General features: G+C 53.9%; 2 protein-coding genes across 2 annotated transcripts; one reads left to right on the top strand and one right to left on the bottom strand.

Moving 5' to 3' along the window:
* Positions 1–1012: 1012 nt before the first annotated feature.
* ABHD8 (abhydrolase domain containing 8) lies at positions 1013–12247 on the bottom strand. Its single transcript, XM_003915126.4, has 5 exons — positions 12020–12247; positions 9605–10376; positions 3548–3718; positions 3161–3377; positions 1013–1718 (listed from the first exon to the last, which is right to left on the bottom strand). Exons 2-5 carry the CDS (start codon positions 10366–10368, stop codon positions 1548–1550), a joined length of 1323 nt encoding a protein of 440 aa, XP_003915175.1. The 5' UTR covers positions 10369–10376; positions 12020–12247; the 3' UTR covers positions 1013–1547.
* A 2539-nt stretch (positions 12248–14786) lies between these two features.
* On the top strand, positions 14787–15996 carry MRPL34 (mitochondrial ribosomal protein L34). Its single transcript, XM_021930858.2, has 2 exons — positions 14787–15075; positions 15296–15996. Exons 1-2 carry the CDS (start codon positions 15011–15013, stop codon positions 15507–15509), a joined length of 279 nt encoding a protein of 92 aa, XP_021786550.1. The 5' UTR covers positions 14787–15010; the 3' UTR covers positions 15510–15996.
* Positions 15997–18605: the final 2609 nt, after the last annotated feature.

The following is an 18605-nucleotide window of genomic DNA, read 5'->3' as shown; positions in this document are numbered from 1 at the left end:
AACAAAAAAAACAAAAAAAACAAAAAACCACACCAAAAAACTAAAACACAGATTTGGTGGTTTCAAAAGAAAAATCTTCTTGACAAAGGTGACCCTAAACCAAGCTGAAAGATATAACATGAGGATAGTAAAAGATCCTAACTTGCTGGGTGGGGTTGGATGAGTCGAATTCAATGAACCAGTGGGTGGCAGGCATTCAAAACACAGCCTGGAATACAGTGGGCGCTCAATTATGGCAACTCTAACTCCATGCAGCACCTACCCCGATCTTTACCTAAACCTCGGTTGGATCTCTTCCGGCCAGGGAAGGGCTCATCTCGTTTTTTTTGAGACGGAGTCTCGCCTTGTTGCCCAGGCTGGAGTGCAGTGGCACGATATCAGCTCCTGCAACCTCCACCTCCTAGGTTCAAGCGATTCTCCGGCCTCAGGATCCCGGAGTAACTGGGACTACAGGCGCGCGCCACCATTCCTGGCTCGTCTTTGTATTTTTTATTTTTTGATGGAGTCTCGCTCTGTTGCCCAGGCTGGAGTGCAGTGGTGCGATCTCGGCTCACTGCAAGCTCTGCCTCTTGGGTTCACGCCATTCTCCTGCCTCAACCTCCCGAGTAGTTGGGACTACAGGTGCCCGCCACCACGCCCGGCTAATCTTCTGTATTTTTAGTAGAGACGGGGTTTCACCGTGTTAGCCAGGATGGTCTCGAGCTCCTGACCTCGTGATCCCCCCGCCTCGGCCTCCTAAAGTGCTGGGATTACAGGCGTCAGCCACCGCGCCACCACGTCCGGCTGGGCTCACCTCTTGTTAAGTTGCCTCCTGCCCTGGGGAATACTGTCCAAGGAGGCCCAGCCTTCTGAGGTGTGAGAGGAAATTCAGGAAGCTAACGTGGATCCCAGACATTGTCGAAGTCGATCCTGAGCTCGAGGCATCAGCCTGAGCCCAGTCTGCAGATGGGAAAACTGAGGCTCCGGGCGGTGAACACCCTGCCCTGTGGTCACCCAGCACAGGTCCGGAGACTCCGATTGTCACTTCTGTTTATTGAGTTACAGGTTGAGATGTGCAGGTTCGGTGGCGCTAGCCCCCCCATCCCTCCCACCTTGGACAAAAATAGCTCCCAGCGCCGAGGAATGGGGGGTAGGGAGGGTCTCGGGCAACGGGATGGGGCCCCGAGGGTCCCCGTGGGGATCGTGGGTCCCAGGATCAAGCACGGCTGACACGGAAGACAGAGAGCGGGGTGGGGGGCCTGCCTCGACCGTGGCGTCGTGGGGAAAGTGGGGGAGAGCTTCTGTACAAGGTCATCTTCCGCGAGGGTCCCGGCTGCAACCCCGAAACGCCGATGGGCCCCGCGGGACCGAAGCAGAGAGCGGAGTGTCCGCTGGGCTCTCTCAGATGCCACGCCCCGCCCAGCCAGCCTGGGGGCGTCTCCCTGACCTGGCCCCGCCCACCGGAGCGAACGGCCCGCCCAGGTGGTCTGCGCTGCAGACCCGGCGCAGGCTCCGGCCTCCTCCTGCTGCGGCTGTGCTCACCAAGCGATGCCCCGCCGACCCGGCGTTTACTTCTTGTCTTCTGGAGGCGCCGGCAGTGGCTCGGGCAGAGCCTTGGGCGAGGGCTCGGGCTCCCAGAGCAGGAATTCGTGGAGCAGCGTGTTGACTGTCTCGGGGCATTCCAGCATCACCATGTGGCTGCCCTCGTCGATGAGCTTCAGGAATGCCAGGAGCAGGATCTGCGGAAGACGCGGGGCTCAGGGTAGGCGGGGGCAGGAGGGTGGAGCGAGAGGCCAGGCTTCCCTGGGACTCCGCCATCCACACTTGGCCCGCAGCATCCAAAAGTCCCTCCTCCCATCTACCCTGCATCTCTCCACTTCCACTCAAGGGGGAGCTAGAGGATGGCCTGTCGCCCTGCTGGAGCCGAACTAGGCATCCAGCATTCATCCAGAATTCAGGCATCCAGCATTTATTAAGTGTGTACAGCACGCCCGGAGAAGGATTTTCTTTTTTCTTTCTTTCTTTCTTTCTTTTTTTTTTTCTGGAGGCGGAGTCTTGCTCTGTCACCCAGGCTGGAGTGCAGTGGCGCAATCTCGGCTCACTCCAACATCTGCCTCCTGGGTTCAAGCGATTCTCCTGCCTCAGCCTCCCGAGTAGCTGGGATTACAGGCACGCGCCACCACACCCGGCTTATTTTTGTATTTTTAGTAGAGACGGGGTTTCACCATGTTGGCCAGGCTGGTCTCCAACTCCTGACCTCAGGAGATCTGCCCGCCTCGGTCTCCCAAAGTGCTGGGACTACAGGTGCGAGCCACCGCGCCTGACCCGGAGGAGGATCCAACATTAGGAGCTGGATCATTCTTTGCTGGTGGGGGTGGGGGGTAGCTGGTGTGGGGCTGCCATCCTGCGCATTTGTAGGGTGTTGAGCAGCATCCCTGGCCTCCATCCACCAGATGCCAGTAGTACCCCCTCCCCCTCAGTCGTGACACCCAAAAATGTCTCCATGCATTTCCACGTGTTCCTTGGGGGCAGAATCTTCCTTAGTTAAGAACCACCAGTACAGAGCTATACTTTAATTTTTTCTTTTTTTCTTTTTTTTTGAGAAATGGGGTCTTGTTCTGTCGCCCAGGCTGGAGTGCAGTGGTGCGAGTATAGCTCACTGCAGCCTTGAACTCCTGGGTTCAACCGATCCGCCCCACTCAGCCTCCCAAGTTGCAGCAATTATCTGCGTGAACCACCTCGCCAGGCTCGTATCCAAGGCTATTCTAAGTGCTAAGGATCCCCAGACCCTTTCTAATCTGAACTCGCTAATTAAGGTTTCTAATCTAAAGATCCCCTGGTGCCGGTCTCCTAGAATTATATAGTCACTGGTCTCTTATACAAATCCTCCGCTGTGAGGAGAGCCTTCTTACACGCGGTGGGGGACGGTGCATAATTGCTAACACCTGTCCAGGGCAACCCTGCTTTCTAGATTATACCTTTGATGCTAGACCTAATGCTCCTGTTTGCCTGGGGTCAGAACAAGATGCAGCATCTAGACACCATGCCCACCTGGCGACCACGCCCCCTTGGGAAGAAAGCACGCCCAGCAAACACTACCACGCCCCCCGCAGAGGCCACGCCCCTCCTGGGCTGCACCCTGGGGATTTGTAGCTGTGGCGCCCCGGGTGCCCTCCTTTACCTCGGCCATCCGCTGGTCTTCCTCTACGGGCACAAACTTATCGTGCATGCCGTGGACAAGCAGGACTGGCACGGTGAGCTCAGCGTGGTAGACCTCGTCACCCTCTGGCCAGTACTGGCCGCTCATCATGGCCCGGAGCACGAAGGACGACACGTTGAAAGCGTTGCCCTCCTTTAACAGCTGCTTCTCCTTGGCTCCTTGGCGGGCGAAGCCGGCCCTGGTGGTGATAGAGGCACCGCTAGAGCCCCTCACGCCAGCCCGCCTGCTGCAGGGTGCCCCCCGATGCCAGCCCTAGTCCCAGCAGTACAGCCCCCCTCCCGTCCAACTCGAGCAGACGCCTGGGTTCGCCAGGGCCAGGATCACGGCCTTTGGGATGGGGGCACTCACTTGAGAAAGCTCCAGGCCAGGCAGGGCGACAAACAGTGCAGGACGCAGGTGGGCATGTTGAAGATTGAGCAGAAGCTGGGCTCCAGCGCCGTAGGGCCCCCGCCATTGATCATGATGACCTTGTGCACTAGGTCTGGGTACTCATGTGCCAGGAATGTGCAGAAAGAGACACTGCCCGGAATGGGTGGGGTGATGGGAGGATTGAAGGGAGGCGGTCAGGAGGATACAAGCAGTGACCATTTTGTATTGTTTTGTTTTGTTTTGTTTTTGTTTGAGACAGAGTTTTACTCTGTCGCCCAGGCTGGAGTGCAGTGGCTCGATCTTGGCTCACTGCAACCTCTGCCTCCTGGGTTCAAGTGATTCTCCTGCCTCAGTCTCCCGAGTAGCTGGGATTGCAGCCGCACACCACCACACCCAGATAATTTTTGTATTTTTAGTAGAGATGGGGTTTCACCATGTTGGTCCGGCTGGACTTGAATTCCTGACCTTAGGTGATCCATCCACCTCGGCCTCCCAAAGTGCTGGGATTACAGACATGAGCCACTGCGCCTGGCCTGGTTTGTTTTTGTTTTTGAGAGGGAGTCTCACTCTGTTGCCCAGGTTGGAGTACAGTGATGCAATCTCAGCTCACTACAACCTCTGGCTCCCAGGTTCAACTGATTCTCCTTCAGCCTCCTGAGTAGCTGGGAGTACAGGCGTTCACCACCACATCTGGCTAATTTTTGTATTTTTTAGTAAACACAGGGTTTCAGCATGTTGCTCAGGCTGGTCGAGAACTCCTGACCTCAAGTGATCTGCCCACCTTGGCTTCCCAAAGTGCTGGGATTACAGGCGTGAGCCACTGGGACTGGCCTGTTCTGTTTTTGAGACAAGGTTTTGCTGTTGCCTAGGCTGGAGTGGTGCAGTGGCATAATCATAGCTCCCTGCAGCCTTGACTTCCTGGGCTCAAGTGATCCTCCCACCTCAGCCTTCTGAGTAGTTGGGACTACAGGCATGTGCCACCATGCTCAGCTAATTTTTAAAAATTTTTATGGCCAGGCGCGGTGGCTCACGTATGTAATCCCAGCACTTCGGGAGGCCGAGGCGGGCGGATCACGAGGTCAGGAGATCGAGACCATCCTGGCTAACACGGTAAAACCCCGTCCCTGCTAAAAATACAAAAAATTAGCTGCGCATGGTGGCGGGCGCCTGTAGTCCCAGCTACTCGGGAGGCTGAGGCAGGAGAATGGCGAGTACCTGGGAGGCGGAGCTTGCAGTGAGCGGAGATCACACCACTGCACTCCAGCCTGGGCGACGAGCAAGACTCCAGCTCAAAAAAAAAAAAAAAAAAAAAAAAAATTTATAAAGACAGGATCTCCTTATGTTGGCTAAGCTTATGTTGGCTAAGCTGGTCTTGAACTCCTGGGCTCAAGCGATCGATCCTCTGGTCTTAGCCTCCCAAAGTGCTGGGATTACAGGTGTGAGCTGTGACACCCGGCCTGGTGAGGGGGTTCGTGTCCTCCCCTTACCCAGAAGGTTCAAGAAGAACCTTGAAAGGCAAGATTCTTCCCCTGGGGTCCATGGACACCTGAAGGGGTGAGGGATGGGGGCGGCCTCTCAAATACCGTGAAAGTGTGAGATTGAGTGTTGAGGATGGAACTCATTTTGAAGAGAGAATCTGGATCCAGAAGCTTCACCAGACTTTTTATTTTAATTTTAAAAAATTTTTGTAGAGATGGGGGTCTCACTATGTTGCCCAGGCTGGTCTTGAACTCCTGGGCTCAAGTGATCCTTCCACCTTGGCCTTCCAAAATGTTGAGATTATAGAGCCACTGTGCCTGGCTCTCATCAGATTCTGAAAGTCACCATGACCCGAAAGCAGTAAGAATTACTTATCAGCAAGTGTTAGGAAAGCAATCTGATTAAACAAATGCTTCTGGCTGCCCAGAGGAGGTCACGGTTTCCTACTATCCCTTCCCTTTTAGGATGTTCCGCCACCTGCCTCTGGGCAAGACATATCTATCTTCCTTATACAAAATGGGAGGGCATGGCCTGAGGAGCCCCCAAAGTTCAGTTCCTCATTCCTACTAAAGCAGGGGTCAGCAAACTATGTACAGCCTCTGGGCTAGTCATTTGCTTTTGTAAATACAGTTAACACTTTTGGAGATTTGAAAAATGTTTTCTAAATAAAGTTTTTTGTTTTTTTCTTCCTTCTGAGACAGAGTCTCGCTCTGTCACCCAGGCTGGAGCACAGTGGCACAATCTCGGCTCTCTGAAACCTCCACCTCCCGAGTTCAAGCGATTCTCCTGCCTCAGCCTCCCGAGTAGCTGGGATTACAGGCGCCCACCACTATGCCCGGCTAATTTTTGTATTTTTAGTAGAGACGGGATTTCACCATGTTAGTTAGGCTGGTCTCAAACTCCCGACCTCGGGCGATCTGCCCACCTTGGCCCCCCAAAGTGCTGGGATTAGAGGCGTGAGCCACCGTGCATGGCCAAAAAATGTTTCCTAAATAAAGTTTTATCAGAAGTTCCAACAGTGACTGTATGACCTGCAAACCTAAAATATTCGCTATCTGACCCTTTAAGGAAACGTTTGCCAGCCCCTGCCGTAATGAAGAAAGGATACAGACAGGAGTCAGGCAGACGTGATTGTGTCAGGGACTTCCTGTATGTCTTTGGGCAGGTTGCTTCACCTCTCTGAGCTTCAGCCTCCACATTCCTGAAGTTGTAAATGTGCTGACCTCATAGCATTGTTATGGGGTCATGGGAACTATGATAGGTGGGTGTTTTTTTTTTTTTCTTTTTCTGGAGACAGAGTCTTGCCCTGTTGCCCAGGCTGGAATGCAATGGTGCAATCTCGGCTCACTGCAACCTCCGCCTCATGGGTTCGAATGATTATCCTGCCTCAGCCTCCTGAGTAGCTGGAATTACAGGTGCCTGTCAGCACATCCAGCTAATTTTTGTATTTTTAATAGAGACAGGGTTTCACCATTTTGGCCAGGCTGGTCTTGAACTCCTGACCTCGTGATCCGCCTGCCTCAGCCTCTGAAAGTGCTGGGATTACAGGTGTGAGCCACTGTGCCTGGCAGGTGGATGCTCATTTAATTAGAGGAATACTTTATCATAAGCATCAACTTTTGAGTATGTTATCATATAAACAAATATAAACAAACAAGAGCTGTTACCTCTCAGTCTGGATTCCTTTCTTTTAGATACTTATGTAACTTCCTTGTTTTCTTTTTTTACTTTTTTTTTTTTTTTTACTTTTTAATTTTTTGTAGAGATAAGATCTTGCTTATGTTGCCCAGGTTGGTCTTTGGCAACTCCTCAGCTACAGCAGTCCTCCCACCTCAGCCTCCCAAAGTGCTGGGATTACAGGTGTAAGCCACCACACCTGGCCACTTATTTATTTTTCTTTTTTTCTCTTTTTTCTGTTTTTAATTTTTGAGACAGAGTCTCACTCTGTTGCCCAAGCTGGAGTTCAGTGGCACGTTCTTGGCTCACTGCAAGCTCCGCCTCCTGAGTTCATGCCATTCTCCTGCCTCAGCCTCCCAAGTAGCTGGGACTACAGGCGCCCGCCACCATGCCTGGCTAATTTTTTGTATTTTTAGTAGAGACGGGGTTTCACCATGTTAGCCAGGATGGTCTCAATCTCCTGACCTCGTGATCTGCCCTCCTCGGCCTCCCAAAGTGCTGGGATTACAGGTGTGAGCCACTGCGCCCGGCCTCTTTTTCTTGTCTAATTGCATAGGCTAGAATTGCTAAAATAGTGGTGCTCAACCCACCTGGCTGTTCCAATCTTGCCTTTCTTCCTGGATAAGGGAAAGAATGAGGCCACTTGGTAGTGGTCAAGCCCTGGGGACCAAGCCTTCCATGGAAGGGTTATTGGTAAGTTTTAGGTTATATTACCTGCCCTTTAAGCAGGAGTGAATTTCAGTAACCCATGCCTTTGTAAATGCCTATAATTTACAGAATTCCAATGAGCCCTTCCTGAATGCACAGGGATCTCCAGGGCAGCTGACTTTTGAACTTAGTCTAAGGCAGTGGTTCTCACCCAGGGGTAATTCTGCCCACCAGTGCACATTTGGCAACTTCTGAAGACATTTTTGACTGTCATGATCAACACTATATTGTGTAGTTGCATCAACTGGGCAGAAGCCAGAGATACTACTAAACATCCTACAGCCCCCCACAGAAAAAAAAAAATAACCTGGCCAAAAATGTTAGTGCTGGGATTAAACAACACTGCTTTTTTTTTTTTTTTTTTTTTTTTTGCGGAGTCTCACCTTGTTGCTCAGGCTGGACTGCAGTGGTGTGATCTCCGCTCACTGCAACCTCTGCCTCCCAGGTTCAAGTGATTCTCCTGCCTCAGACTCCCGAGTTGCTGGGATTACAGGCACGCACCATCATGCCTGGCTAATTTTTTGGACCTTTAGTAGAGATGGGGTTTCACCATGTTGGCCAAGCTGGTGTTGAACTTCCGACCTCAAGTGATCTGTCTGCTTTGGCTTCCTAAAGTGCTACGATTACAGGCATGAGCCACTGCACCTGGCCTGAGCAACACTGCTTTAGAACAATGTGAAATAATATCAGTGATGATGGAAATCCCTGTCTGATTACATATGTTAATGGGAGCTTTCAGCCTGGTATAGTGGCTCATGCCTGTTATCCCACCATGTCTGGAGGCCAAGGAGGGAGGATGGCTTGAGCCCAGGAGTTCAAGACCAGCTTGGGCAACATAATGAGACCCCTGCCATCTTTATATTATTTTTTTAAAACTTGACAATTGGCTGGGCGCGGTGGCTCACACCTGTAATCCCAGCACTTTGGGAGGCTGAAGAGGGAGGATCACGAGGTTGAGAGATTGAGACCATCCTGGCTAACATGATGAAACCCTGTCTCTACTAAAAATACAAAAAATTAGCCAGGTGTGGTGGCGGTGCCTGTAGTCCCAGCTACTCAGGAGGCTGAGGCAGGACAATGTCATGAATCTGGGAGGTGGAGCTTGCAGTGAGCCGAGATCTCATCACTGCATTCCAGCCTGGGGGACCCAGCGAGACTCCATCTAAGAAAAAAAAAAAAATTAAGGCTGAGCACAATGACTCACACCTGTAATCCTAGCACTTTGGGAGGCTGAGGTGCGAAGACCACTTGAACCCAGGAGTTAAAGAACATCTTGGGTAATATAGTGAGACACTATCTCTATTTAAAAGAAAAAGTAAAACTTAAATAATAAAAAATGGGATTTTTTTCAAGGGGAAAAATTAGGATTTTTGTTTGTTTGTTTTAAGAGATAGGGTTTTGCCATGTTGTCCAGGCTCATCTCCAGTGATCCATCTACAAGTGTGCACCACTGTGCCTGGCTCTTTTTTTTTTTTTTTTTTTTTTAAAAAAAAAAGAGAGACAGGGTCTTGCCATGTTGCCCAGGCTGGAGTGCAGTGGTGTGATCACAGTTCACTGCAGCCTCAACCTCCCGTGCTCAAGCAATCTCCTGCCTCAGCCCCTTAAGTAGCTGGAACTATATGTGTGCACCTCCTCACCTAGCTAATTTTTGTACTTTTTGCAGAGCTAGGGTCTCCCTATGTTTCCCAGGCTGGTCTTCAACTCCTTGCCTCAAGATATCCTCCTGCCTTGGCCCCCCAAAGCACTGGGATTACAGGCATCAGTGGCATCTGGACTGAAAATTCAGTTTTTTGTTTTTTTGTTTTTTTTGAGACTGAGTCTCACTCTGTCACCCAGGCTGGAAGTACAGTGGTGCAATCTTGGCTCACTGCAACCTCCACCTCCCTGGTTCAAGCGATTATCCTGCCTCAGCCTCCCCAGTAACTGGGACTACAGGTGCGTGCCACCATGTCTGGCTAATTTCTGTATTTTTGGTAGAGACGGGGTTTCACCACCTTGGCCAGGTTGTTCTCGAACACCAGACCTCGGGTGATCCGTCCGCCTCGGCTTCCCAAAGTGCTGGGATTACAGGCGTGAGCCACAGGGCCCAGCCAAAAACTCAGTATTTTGTGACTGTCAGGCCCTGCTGACCCCCATCCCTCACCCCCACCCCACGTGCCAGGGTTCACTTACCCGTAGGAATGGCCGATGAGCACGTTTCGCTTCTTGGCATAGCGCTTGAAGATCGCTCGCATGTCCTCAGCCAGCGCATAGAAGGTGTAGGCTGCGGCCACCTGGGGCGCAGAGCTGGCCCCGTGGCCCGCCAGGTCAGGAGCCACCACCTCATAGCCTAGGCGCACAAAGAAGTCCAGTTGCTCCTTCCAGATGGCCAGGGAACCGCCGACACCATGGATGAAAAACAGCACCACGTCGGCCTGGGCGCCTTTGCAGCTAGTGATGCGCTTCTCACAGTCAATATGGATGGTCCTCTTGGGGCGCCGGGCTCGCCGCCGCCGCCCGCCACTGCCACTGCCGCTGCCGCTGCCGCTGCCGCTGCCGGGGGCCGAGCGGCCATCGCTGCCCGCTGGATCGGCCAGCTCCACCTCCAGGGCGGCCGGCGGCTCCCCAGAGCCATTCTGCCCGTGCAGGAGGTCGGCTCGAGGGGCTCGGCCCAGGTTTTCCACCAGCAACCGCCCATTGCGGTACACGGTGATCCGGCGCTGACAGCGGACCAAGCCAGAAAGGTCCCCCTGGGCTGCATCCGAGGATGCGGATAATGGCGGAGGTGCGGCAGCGGCCGGGGCGGGTCCTGCATGCTTCACTCGCAGCACGCGGCCGGGCTTGACCTCTACAAAGGTGTAGCCATCGCTGGACTCGACGCTCTCCAATGGCCCCACGGCGTTGGGGGGCGTGCCCAGCAGGCAACAGAAGATACCGTCGGTCACCCCGGTCAGCATGGTGTGTCCTGTGAGTGGGGACAGCAGCCAGTTCAGGTGCTGTCTCAATGAGAACCCTCTACCCTGCAGCATGCACTCCCCTGAGCCTTAGCAGAACCCTTGTAGACTCCAGTGTGGGGAGCGCCAGAGCAAGTGAGCCATGGCACTGAGGGGTGTGTGTGTGTGTGTGTGTGTGTGTGTGTCTGTGTGTGTGTTTGAGACCGTCTCACTTTGTCATCCAGGCTGGAGTGCAGTGGCAGTGTCTCGGCTTACTGCAACCTCCCCCGCCTGGGTTCAAGCAGTTCTCCTGCCTCAGCTTCCTCAGTAGCTGGGATTACAGGCAGGTGCCACCATGTCTAGCTAATTTTTGTATTTTCTGTAGAGATGGGGTTTCACCATGTTGGCCAGGCTGGTCTTGAACTCCTGACCTCAAATGTTCTGCCTGCCTCGGCCTCCCAAAGTGCTGGGATTACAGGTGTGAGCCATCCTGCCCTGAGATGTTTTGTCTGGGCAGTGCCTTTGTGGTAGTCAGACACCCTCCTGGGCCACCTAGCCTATCCTCAGAGAGAAAGAGGTGGCTATGGCTTACCCCATAGGGTGTCCACAGGGAAGGTGGTGGGGTCTGGTGGGGGATGTTCCTGGAGAAGGGGACATTCTGGCAAACATGGACCAGCCTGAAGACACCCCCTCCCCACAAGCTGGAGTTTATACCATTTATGGCCTCCTAAGTCATTCATTCAGGTATACACTAACTCATTCATTCAGGTATACACTAACTCATTCATTCAGGTATACACTAACTTACTCATTCAGGTATGCACTAACTCACTAACTCATCCAGGTATACACTCACTAACTCACATATCCCCATGGCCTCCTAAGGCATCTAAAATGTGCAAGTCTTTGGTGAGCCCCCAGTGAGACTCCTGGCTCTGAATCTGACTCCTGAAAGATGAGGCCCTGGGAGAGGGGGTTGGGAACTGAGCCACAGAAAGCCTTGCTTAGCTCCTCTAGACCGGGGTGAGCCGGGGTCTGTTTCATAGAGGGCCAAGCTGAGACCCAGATACTCTGAGAGGAAGCTAGACTCTGAACTTCCTCCTTGGCACTCTGGATTCTGGGGATCTGCTACACAAGTCCTCGGAGGTGGAGAAGAGGATGGGAAAGGCAAGGCCCTGGCTGGGGGCCTCCAAGCCTCCATCCCACTCCTTGGGCCACCCCCGCCCCCGTGTCCATGGCAACCACAGGCGGTTACATAACCTAAGGGGGGATACCCGAGCAGTGCACCCCCATTGTCTAGGTGTCTAGGGCCTGGAGATGGGGCCAACTGCCTGCCTGCCCCCCACCCCAGGTTGGGCGCCGCTAAGGTAACGCACGCCCAAGACTGAGCCCGCAGTGGCCCCAGACATACTGGAGGAGAAGCAGACTGTGCCCCGCACCTCGAGTGGGGCCCTAATCCCGGATTGCAGAGGGCAACGCACAGGCGCCACCCCAGTCCCGCTTCCCCGCCCCTGGCCCCCGCCTTCCAGGTGTTCGTCATTCCTGCAGCGGGGTCGAGCCCACTGGGGCTCCGTGGCTTCCTAGGAGCCCAAACGCGGGGTTGGTGGACACCACTCCTCCGAAGTGGAGGCCCCGGGGCTTCGATCTCTCCTTTTGGGGCCCGCTCCCCGCTCACCTCATCGAGGGCCGCGGGGCCCGGGTCGGGGCGGAGGGGTCCCAGGCGGAGAAGCCAGCGTCCGCCTGCTGGCGCCGTTTACATGGTGGCGCGGGGTCAGGCCGGGTGCGTCTACGCGGGCGGGCACCGGCCCCCGGCGGTCAGCACAGGGGCATCCCGCGGCCGCGGAAAAGAGCCGGCCCTTTAAGTTCCTCCCCGGAGTAGGCGGAGCAATGTGCCGACGGGCGGGCACTTCGGCCTATCGCAGCTGCGGATTGACCTGGCCTAGTTACAAGCCCAATCAGAGGCGGCAGTTCCGGAGTGGAGGCGGGCTCTGGGAGCAACAACCCCGCCCCTTTGGTGGTGCACCGAGGTTGCGGGAGGATGGGGCCTGGCTCAAGGCGGAGAAGGGGGTTGCAGTCTAAGGTCTGAGGGACGCCCGGGAGTGCGCGGCCGGGGCCCTCTCTCTGCAAATGGGTCTCCCAAGCCCCTGCCTCCCAGCCCCTGCCTCCGAATTGTCCTGTTCCTCTCCAAACGAGGCTCCCACACTCTTCTCTCCGTATCGACCTTTCCATTCTAGAACAGAGACTCCAAGATCTTTTTCCAGTCTCCAGTGGGGAAACTGAGGCTTATAAAGGGCACAAGAACATAAATCAAGCAAGGGGCAAAGCTGGGACTTGAACCCAAGGCTGTGTAATTCCAAGCCCTGGGAACCATTATTTGCTAACCTCCCTCACCCCACCCCCATCCCCTGCCCCCCCTTTTTTTTTTGGTAGGGACGAGGTCTCGCTATGTTGCCCAGACTAGTCTCGAACTCCGGGCATTAAGCAATCCTCTCGCCTACGGCTTCACCAAAGGGCTGAGATTACAGGCGTGAGCCATCGTGACGGGCTTCTCTAAAGCTTTCAAGGAAAGTCTTAGAGCTGTGGGTAATTAGAGAGTTTGAATTTCATAATCAGCCGATTTAACCTATGGCTGCCATGGTTCTGAGGAGGGCTGATAGCAAGAGGCAGGCATCCCAGCTCTGTGGTGCCGGCGGGGCCACGGTAGGCCCTCAGGAGAGCTCAGGTCTCAAATCCAGCCTCTGCCCTTTGCTGAGGTGTGACCTTGGGCAAGTTACTTCACGTTCCTGAGCCTCTGTTTATTTCTTTATGAAATTAATCCTCTCATAAGTTTACTATGCAGGTAAAGCACTCATCAGTGTCATGCATATAACAAGTGCTCCATATATTATGGGCGTTATTGTAGTGGTGATGTTTTGCTAAATGATGCTACAGGTAGGATGGGCTTCGGGGGACGAGGGGTTAAATGCTCCTTGCTGCTTGGCCACTCCCATCCCCTGGAATTTGCTGCCAGAGCTGGATTCCGTCCAGACACCTACTCTTGCCCACTAAGGGCACTTCTGGGAGACTATACAGTTTATTCATTTAGCAAGCACCTCTCTGTATCAACCCCAAGCTGGCACTTGTAGGGATACAGCCCCAGGCCCCTGGCCCTTGAGGAGCCCCTGAACTTGGGAGAGAGTCAAGGGAAGGCAGCTGGGCCAGAAGAATGGACAGCGGTTGAGAGAAGAGGACTCCAATTTTTTTTTTTTTTTTTTTTGAGAAAGGATCTCACTCCGTTGCCCAGGCTGGAGTGCATTGGCGCTGTCATTGCTCACTACAGCCTGGAACACCTGGGTTCAGGGAATCCTCCCACCTCACCTTCCGAGTACTTGAGGCTATATGTGGTTGCTACCATGTCCCCAGGCTGGTCTCAAACTCCTGGCCCCAAGGGATCCTCCCTCCTCAGCCTCCCAAAAAGCTGGAATGACAGGCATAAGCCACACCTCACTCAGCCCTTGGAGGAGAGGAGAGGATTTTTTTTTTTTTTTTTTTTTTTTTTTTTTTTTTGAGGCGGGTCTCGGCTCTGTCGCCCAGGCTGGAGTGCAGTGGCGGGATCTCAGCTCGCTGCAGCTCCATGCACCTCCCGGGTTCGCCATTCTGCCTCAGCCTCCCGTGTAGCTGGGACTACAGAGGCGCCGACCACCACAGCCCGGCTAGGTTTTTGTATTTTTTAGTAGAGGCGAGGGGGTTTCACAGCGTTAGCCAGGATGGTCTCGATCTCACGACCTCATTGATCCGTCTGCGGCCTCCCAAAGTGCTGGGATTACAGGCTTGAAGGCCACAGCCCGGCGAGAGTTTTTAAAGGGCGCATGGGAATTTTCCAGGCAGAGGAGGGGCATTAGCTGAAATGTAAGATGGTGTGTGTACAGGGTTTTGCATGCCTGATGGAAGGGCTGAGCAGGTTTTACTTGGGGAAATGGAGAGCCAAGGATAGTGTGTGAGTAGGGGAGGGGTTCAGATCTGAGTATCAGAAAATTTTTCTTCCTTTTTTTCTTTTTTTTTTTTTTTCGGTTCTAACAACAGAGGAAAATTCTTCTAGGGTCCGAAATGGAGGCAAAATTGTCAAAGACAAGCTTGCAATCCATGAGTTTTACAGATCGAGAAAGCCCAGAGAGGCGCAGGGACCATCCCAAGGACACCCAGCGAGCTTGAACTCAGGCCTCCTCGGCTTCCTGCCAAGAGGCGGAGACTTGGCTGCAGCCAGGACAAGCTGGCAGCCAGCTGTGTGCCATCTGCCCAGCTGGAGGTGGTAAGACCAACCAGCCGCTTCTTGCGGCTGCCACCAGCTGCGCCCGGCCACCGCGGGGCACCCTCTGCCGGTCAACAGGAGGCAACTGCAGCACAGCTCCCAGCTGACCGCGGGAGATAATGCCTTGTGCGCATGCGCGTGCTGAAAAGGCGCCGTTCGCCGGCTACCTTCTTTTGGTTTGTATGAAGAACCCTGCCCCGCGGACAGACTGGCGCGCCTCTGTTGCGCAGGCGCAGAACTACAACTTCAGGGTTTTCCCCAACGGCCTGTTTTTGCACGTTAGGGGAAACTACACTTCCCATAATCCTTTGTTCCAGGGTTGGGCGCTTCTGGGCTCCGGAATCGCCGGCGGCCGGGCCTGCCGGACCCACTGACGATATGGCTCTCTTGGCTGGATCCCTGTTGGGCCCCACGAGTAGGTCGGCAGCGTTGCTGGGTGGCAGGTAAGTCCTCAAAGGGGAACCCTTCCCCAAATCTGGGAATAAGGGCGTCGGAGGCTGGCGCTACTGTTCACTGCCCGCATGACCTGCCAGTGACTTGCGCATTTATGGAGCGCATTTTGCAGCCAGGCTCTGTCCCCGGGAGCAGAGGCTTAGAGAGGTTGAGCGCCGAGGTCACCCAGCACCCCGTCTGACCTTTCTCGCCGTCCCTCTACCCACGCAGGTGGCTCCAGCCCCGGGCCTGGCTGGGGTTCCCGGACGCCTGGGGCCTCCCCACCCCACAGCAGGCCCGGGGCAAGACTCGCGGAAACGAGTATCAGCCGAGCAACATCAAACGGAAGAACAAGCACGGCTGGGTCCGGCGCCTGAGCACGCCGGCCGGCGTCCAGGTCATCCTTCGCCGAATGCTCAAGGGCCGCAAGTCGCTGAGCCATTGAGGATCGCGATGCTGTCGGCGGGACCCCCATAGAAGCATCGCCCTCACCTCGCGACCTTGCCTGGCGCTGTTTTTGCAGGGAGCTGGGGAGCAGGAACGCCTCGGACTTGAGTGCTCTCCGTATTGTGGGGTTGAAGGCTGCATGGGAGCTTGCCAAGTCCCTTTTTGGCTTTTTAGGAAGCCTAAATTAGGAAGCATTCGAACCTGCGCAACAGACCGAAGAACAGTACAATCGAACCTCCTTGTACCCAGTACACAGCCCTGACTACCGACCACCTACAACCCGTCCCTGCCCCATCCTTGGTTCTTTTGAAGCTGATCTCAGGCATCGGATGATTTCTTCTATAAATATTTCTTGTATCTCGGAGAGAATGTATCTCTCCAAGATGAGAGCTCATTAAAATATAATTACAAAGCGTATCACATCCAAAGGAATTATCAATAATTTTGAAATATTGTTAAACGTGTAATAAATGTTCAAAGTTCCAGTTGCCTTACATGTCATAACTCTTTTTTTTTTTTTTTTTGAGACAGAATTTCCCTCTTGTTGCCTAGGCTAGAGTGCAATGGGGCGATCTTGTCTCACCGAAACCTCTGCCTTCCGGGTTCAAGCGATTCTCCTGCCTCAGCCTCCCGAGTAGCTGGGATTACAGGCATGTGACACCACACCCGGCAAATTTTGTATTTTTAGTAGAGAGGGGTTTCTCCATGCTGGTCAGGCTGGTCTGGAACTCCCGACCTCAGGTGATCCGCCTGCCTCGGCCTCTCAAAAAGTGCTGGGATTACAGGCGTCAGCCACTATGCCCGGCCTAACTTTTGTGTTTTTAGTAGAGACGGGGTTTCAGCGTGTGGACCAGGCTGGTCTCAAACTCCTGACCTCAGGTGATCCACCCGCCTCAGCCTCCCAAAGTGCTGGGATTACAGGTGTGAGCCACCCCGTCCGCTTTTTTTTTTTTTTTTTTTGATACAGAGTCTCGCTCTGTCCCCCAGGCTGGAGTGCAGTGGCACGATCTTGGCTCACTGCAAACTCTGTCTCCCAGGTTCAAGCAATTCTCCTGCCTCAGCCTCTTGAGTAGCTGGGATTATAGGCGCCCACCACCACACCCGGCTAATTTTTGTATTTTTAGTAGAGACGGGGTTTCAACCATGTTGGCCAGGCTGGTCTCGAACTCCTGACCTCAGGTGATCTGCCTGCCTTGGCCTCCCAAAGTGCTGGGATTACAGGTGTGAGCCATCATGCCCAGCCTGTGTCATAAATTTTATAGGTCTAGGAAGGCTGGTGGAAAACTGTGTGTGTGTGGTGGGGGGGGGGGGGTTGTTTTTGAAACAGGGTCTCACTCTGTTGCCCAGGCTGGCGTGGCTGGAGTGCAGTTGTCGGATCCCTGCTCACTGCAACCTCTGCCTTCGGGTTGAAGCAGTTCTGGTGCCTCAGCCTCCCCAGTAGCTGGGATTACAGGCGCTACTAATCCATACCCAGCTAACTGATGTATTTTTAGTAGAGGGGGGTTTCACCATGTTGACCAGGCTGATCTCGAACTCCAGCCCGTAAGGAGTTTGAATCTTCTGCCTGCCCCTTGGGGATGTTTGATTTTGAGCAAGGACTTAGCTCTGTGGGGTGCGTTTGTCGCCTATAAAATGCAGTGCTGGTTTCTCCTCTGCTCTGTTGCTATTGGAGTAATAATACTTAGTAGCTTCCACTTAGCAACTTCACTGTGCAATTGCTATGTGCTGGGTGCCCAGTCTTTGCCCTGGAAGTCAGGAAGACAGTTTGGACACAGCGGTGTCAGGGCTGGGAGGGGGATTGTGAGGGCCGTAGGACCTCAGTGAAGATATCTGACTTGCCTTTTTGAAGAATGAAGTCTTGGAGGAAATGGCAAGGTCTGGGAGAGCCCCGATGTAGGAGGAATTGGTTAGAGGTGAGGACACAGGTGGGCAATGAAGGCTGCAGGTACCCATAAATGGGGTCAAGGAGGTGGGATTGAATACTAGGGAGTTATGGGAGGTGTTTGAGCAAGATGGTCTTGAGGAGGGGATAGGGAGTGTTATGGTTTTCCTCTTCTAGGGCTGCTTTAAAAATGTGATAAACACAAGAAGATGCTGGCACGATGGCTCCCAGAACTTTGGGAAGTCAAGTCTGGAGGATTGCTTTAGGCCAGAAGTTTGAGACCAGCTTGGGAAACATAGTGGGACCCCCCTATCTTTTTTTTTTTGGAGAGGGAATTTCGCTCTTGTTGCCCGGGCGGGTCTCGAACTCCTGCCCTCATGATCCGCCAAAGTGCTGGGATTATAGGTGTGAGCCACCATGCCCGGAATTTTTTTTTTTTTTTGAGGCGGAGTCTCGCTCTGTAGCCCAGGCTGGGGTGCAGTGGCGGATCTCAGCTCACGCAAGCTCCGCCTCCCGGGTTCCATATTCTCGGCCTCAGCCTCCCGAGTAGCTGGGACTACAGGCACCCGCCACCTCGCCCGGCTAGTTTTTGGCTATTTCTTAGGAGGCGGGGGTTTCACCGTGTTGGCGGATGGTCTCGATCTCCTGACCTCGTGATCCACCGTCACCGGCCTCCCAAAGTGCTGGGATTACAGGCGAGCCGCAGCGCCCGGCCTTTTTAAGACAGTCTCCTTCTGTTGCCCAGGCTGGAGTGCAGTGCGTGGCGATCTCGGCTCACTACAAGCTCTGCCTCCGGGTTCACCCTATTCTCCTGCCTCAGCCTCGAGTAGCTGGGACTGGCCAGCCACTCGGCTGGCTAATTTTTGTATTTTTAGTAAGGCGGGGTTTCACCGTGTTAGCCAGGGCGGTCTCGATCCTCCCTGTGACCTCGTGATCCATACGCCTCGGCCTCCCAAAGTGCTGGGATTACAGGCGTGAGCCACTCTGCATGCTTGAGCTGTTTTTCTTTTTTCTTTTTTTTTTGAGACTGATTTTCACTTTTGTTGCCCAGGCTGGAGTGCAATGGCGCGATCTCGGCTCACTGCAACCTCCGCCTACCGGGTTCAAGTGATTCTCCTGCCTCAGCCTCCCGAGTAGCTGGGATTACAGGCGCAGAGATGGGTTTTCACTGCCATGTTGGCCAGGCTGGTCTCGAACTCCTGACCTCAGGCG

The sequence above is a fragment of the Papio anubis genome, chromosome 20 (assembly GCF_008728515.1).
Source record: "Papio anubis isolate 15944 chromosome 20, Panubis1.0, whole genome shotgun sequence".
Classification (NCBI taxonomy): domain Eukaryota; kingdom Metazoa; phylum Chordata; class Mammalia; order Primates; family Cercopithecidae; genus Papio; species Papio anubis.
Note: the sequence above shows the minus strand (reverse complement) of the source record. Positions and strands in the feature narration are given on the sequence as shown.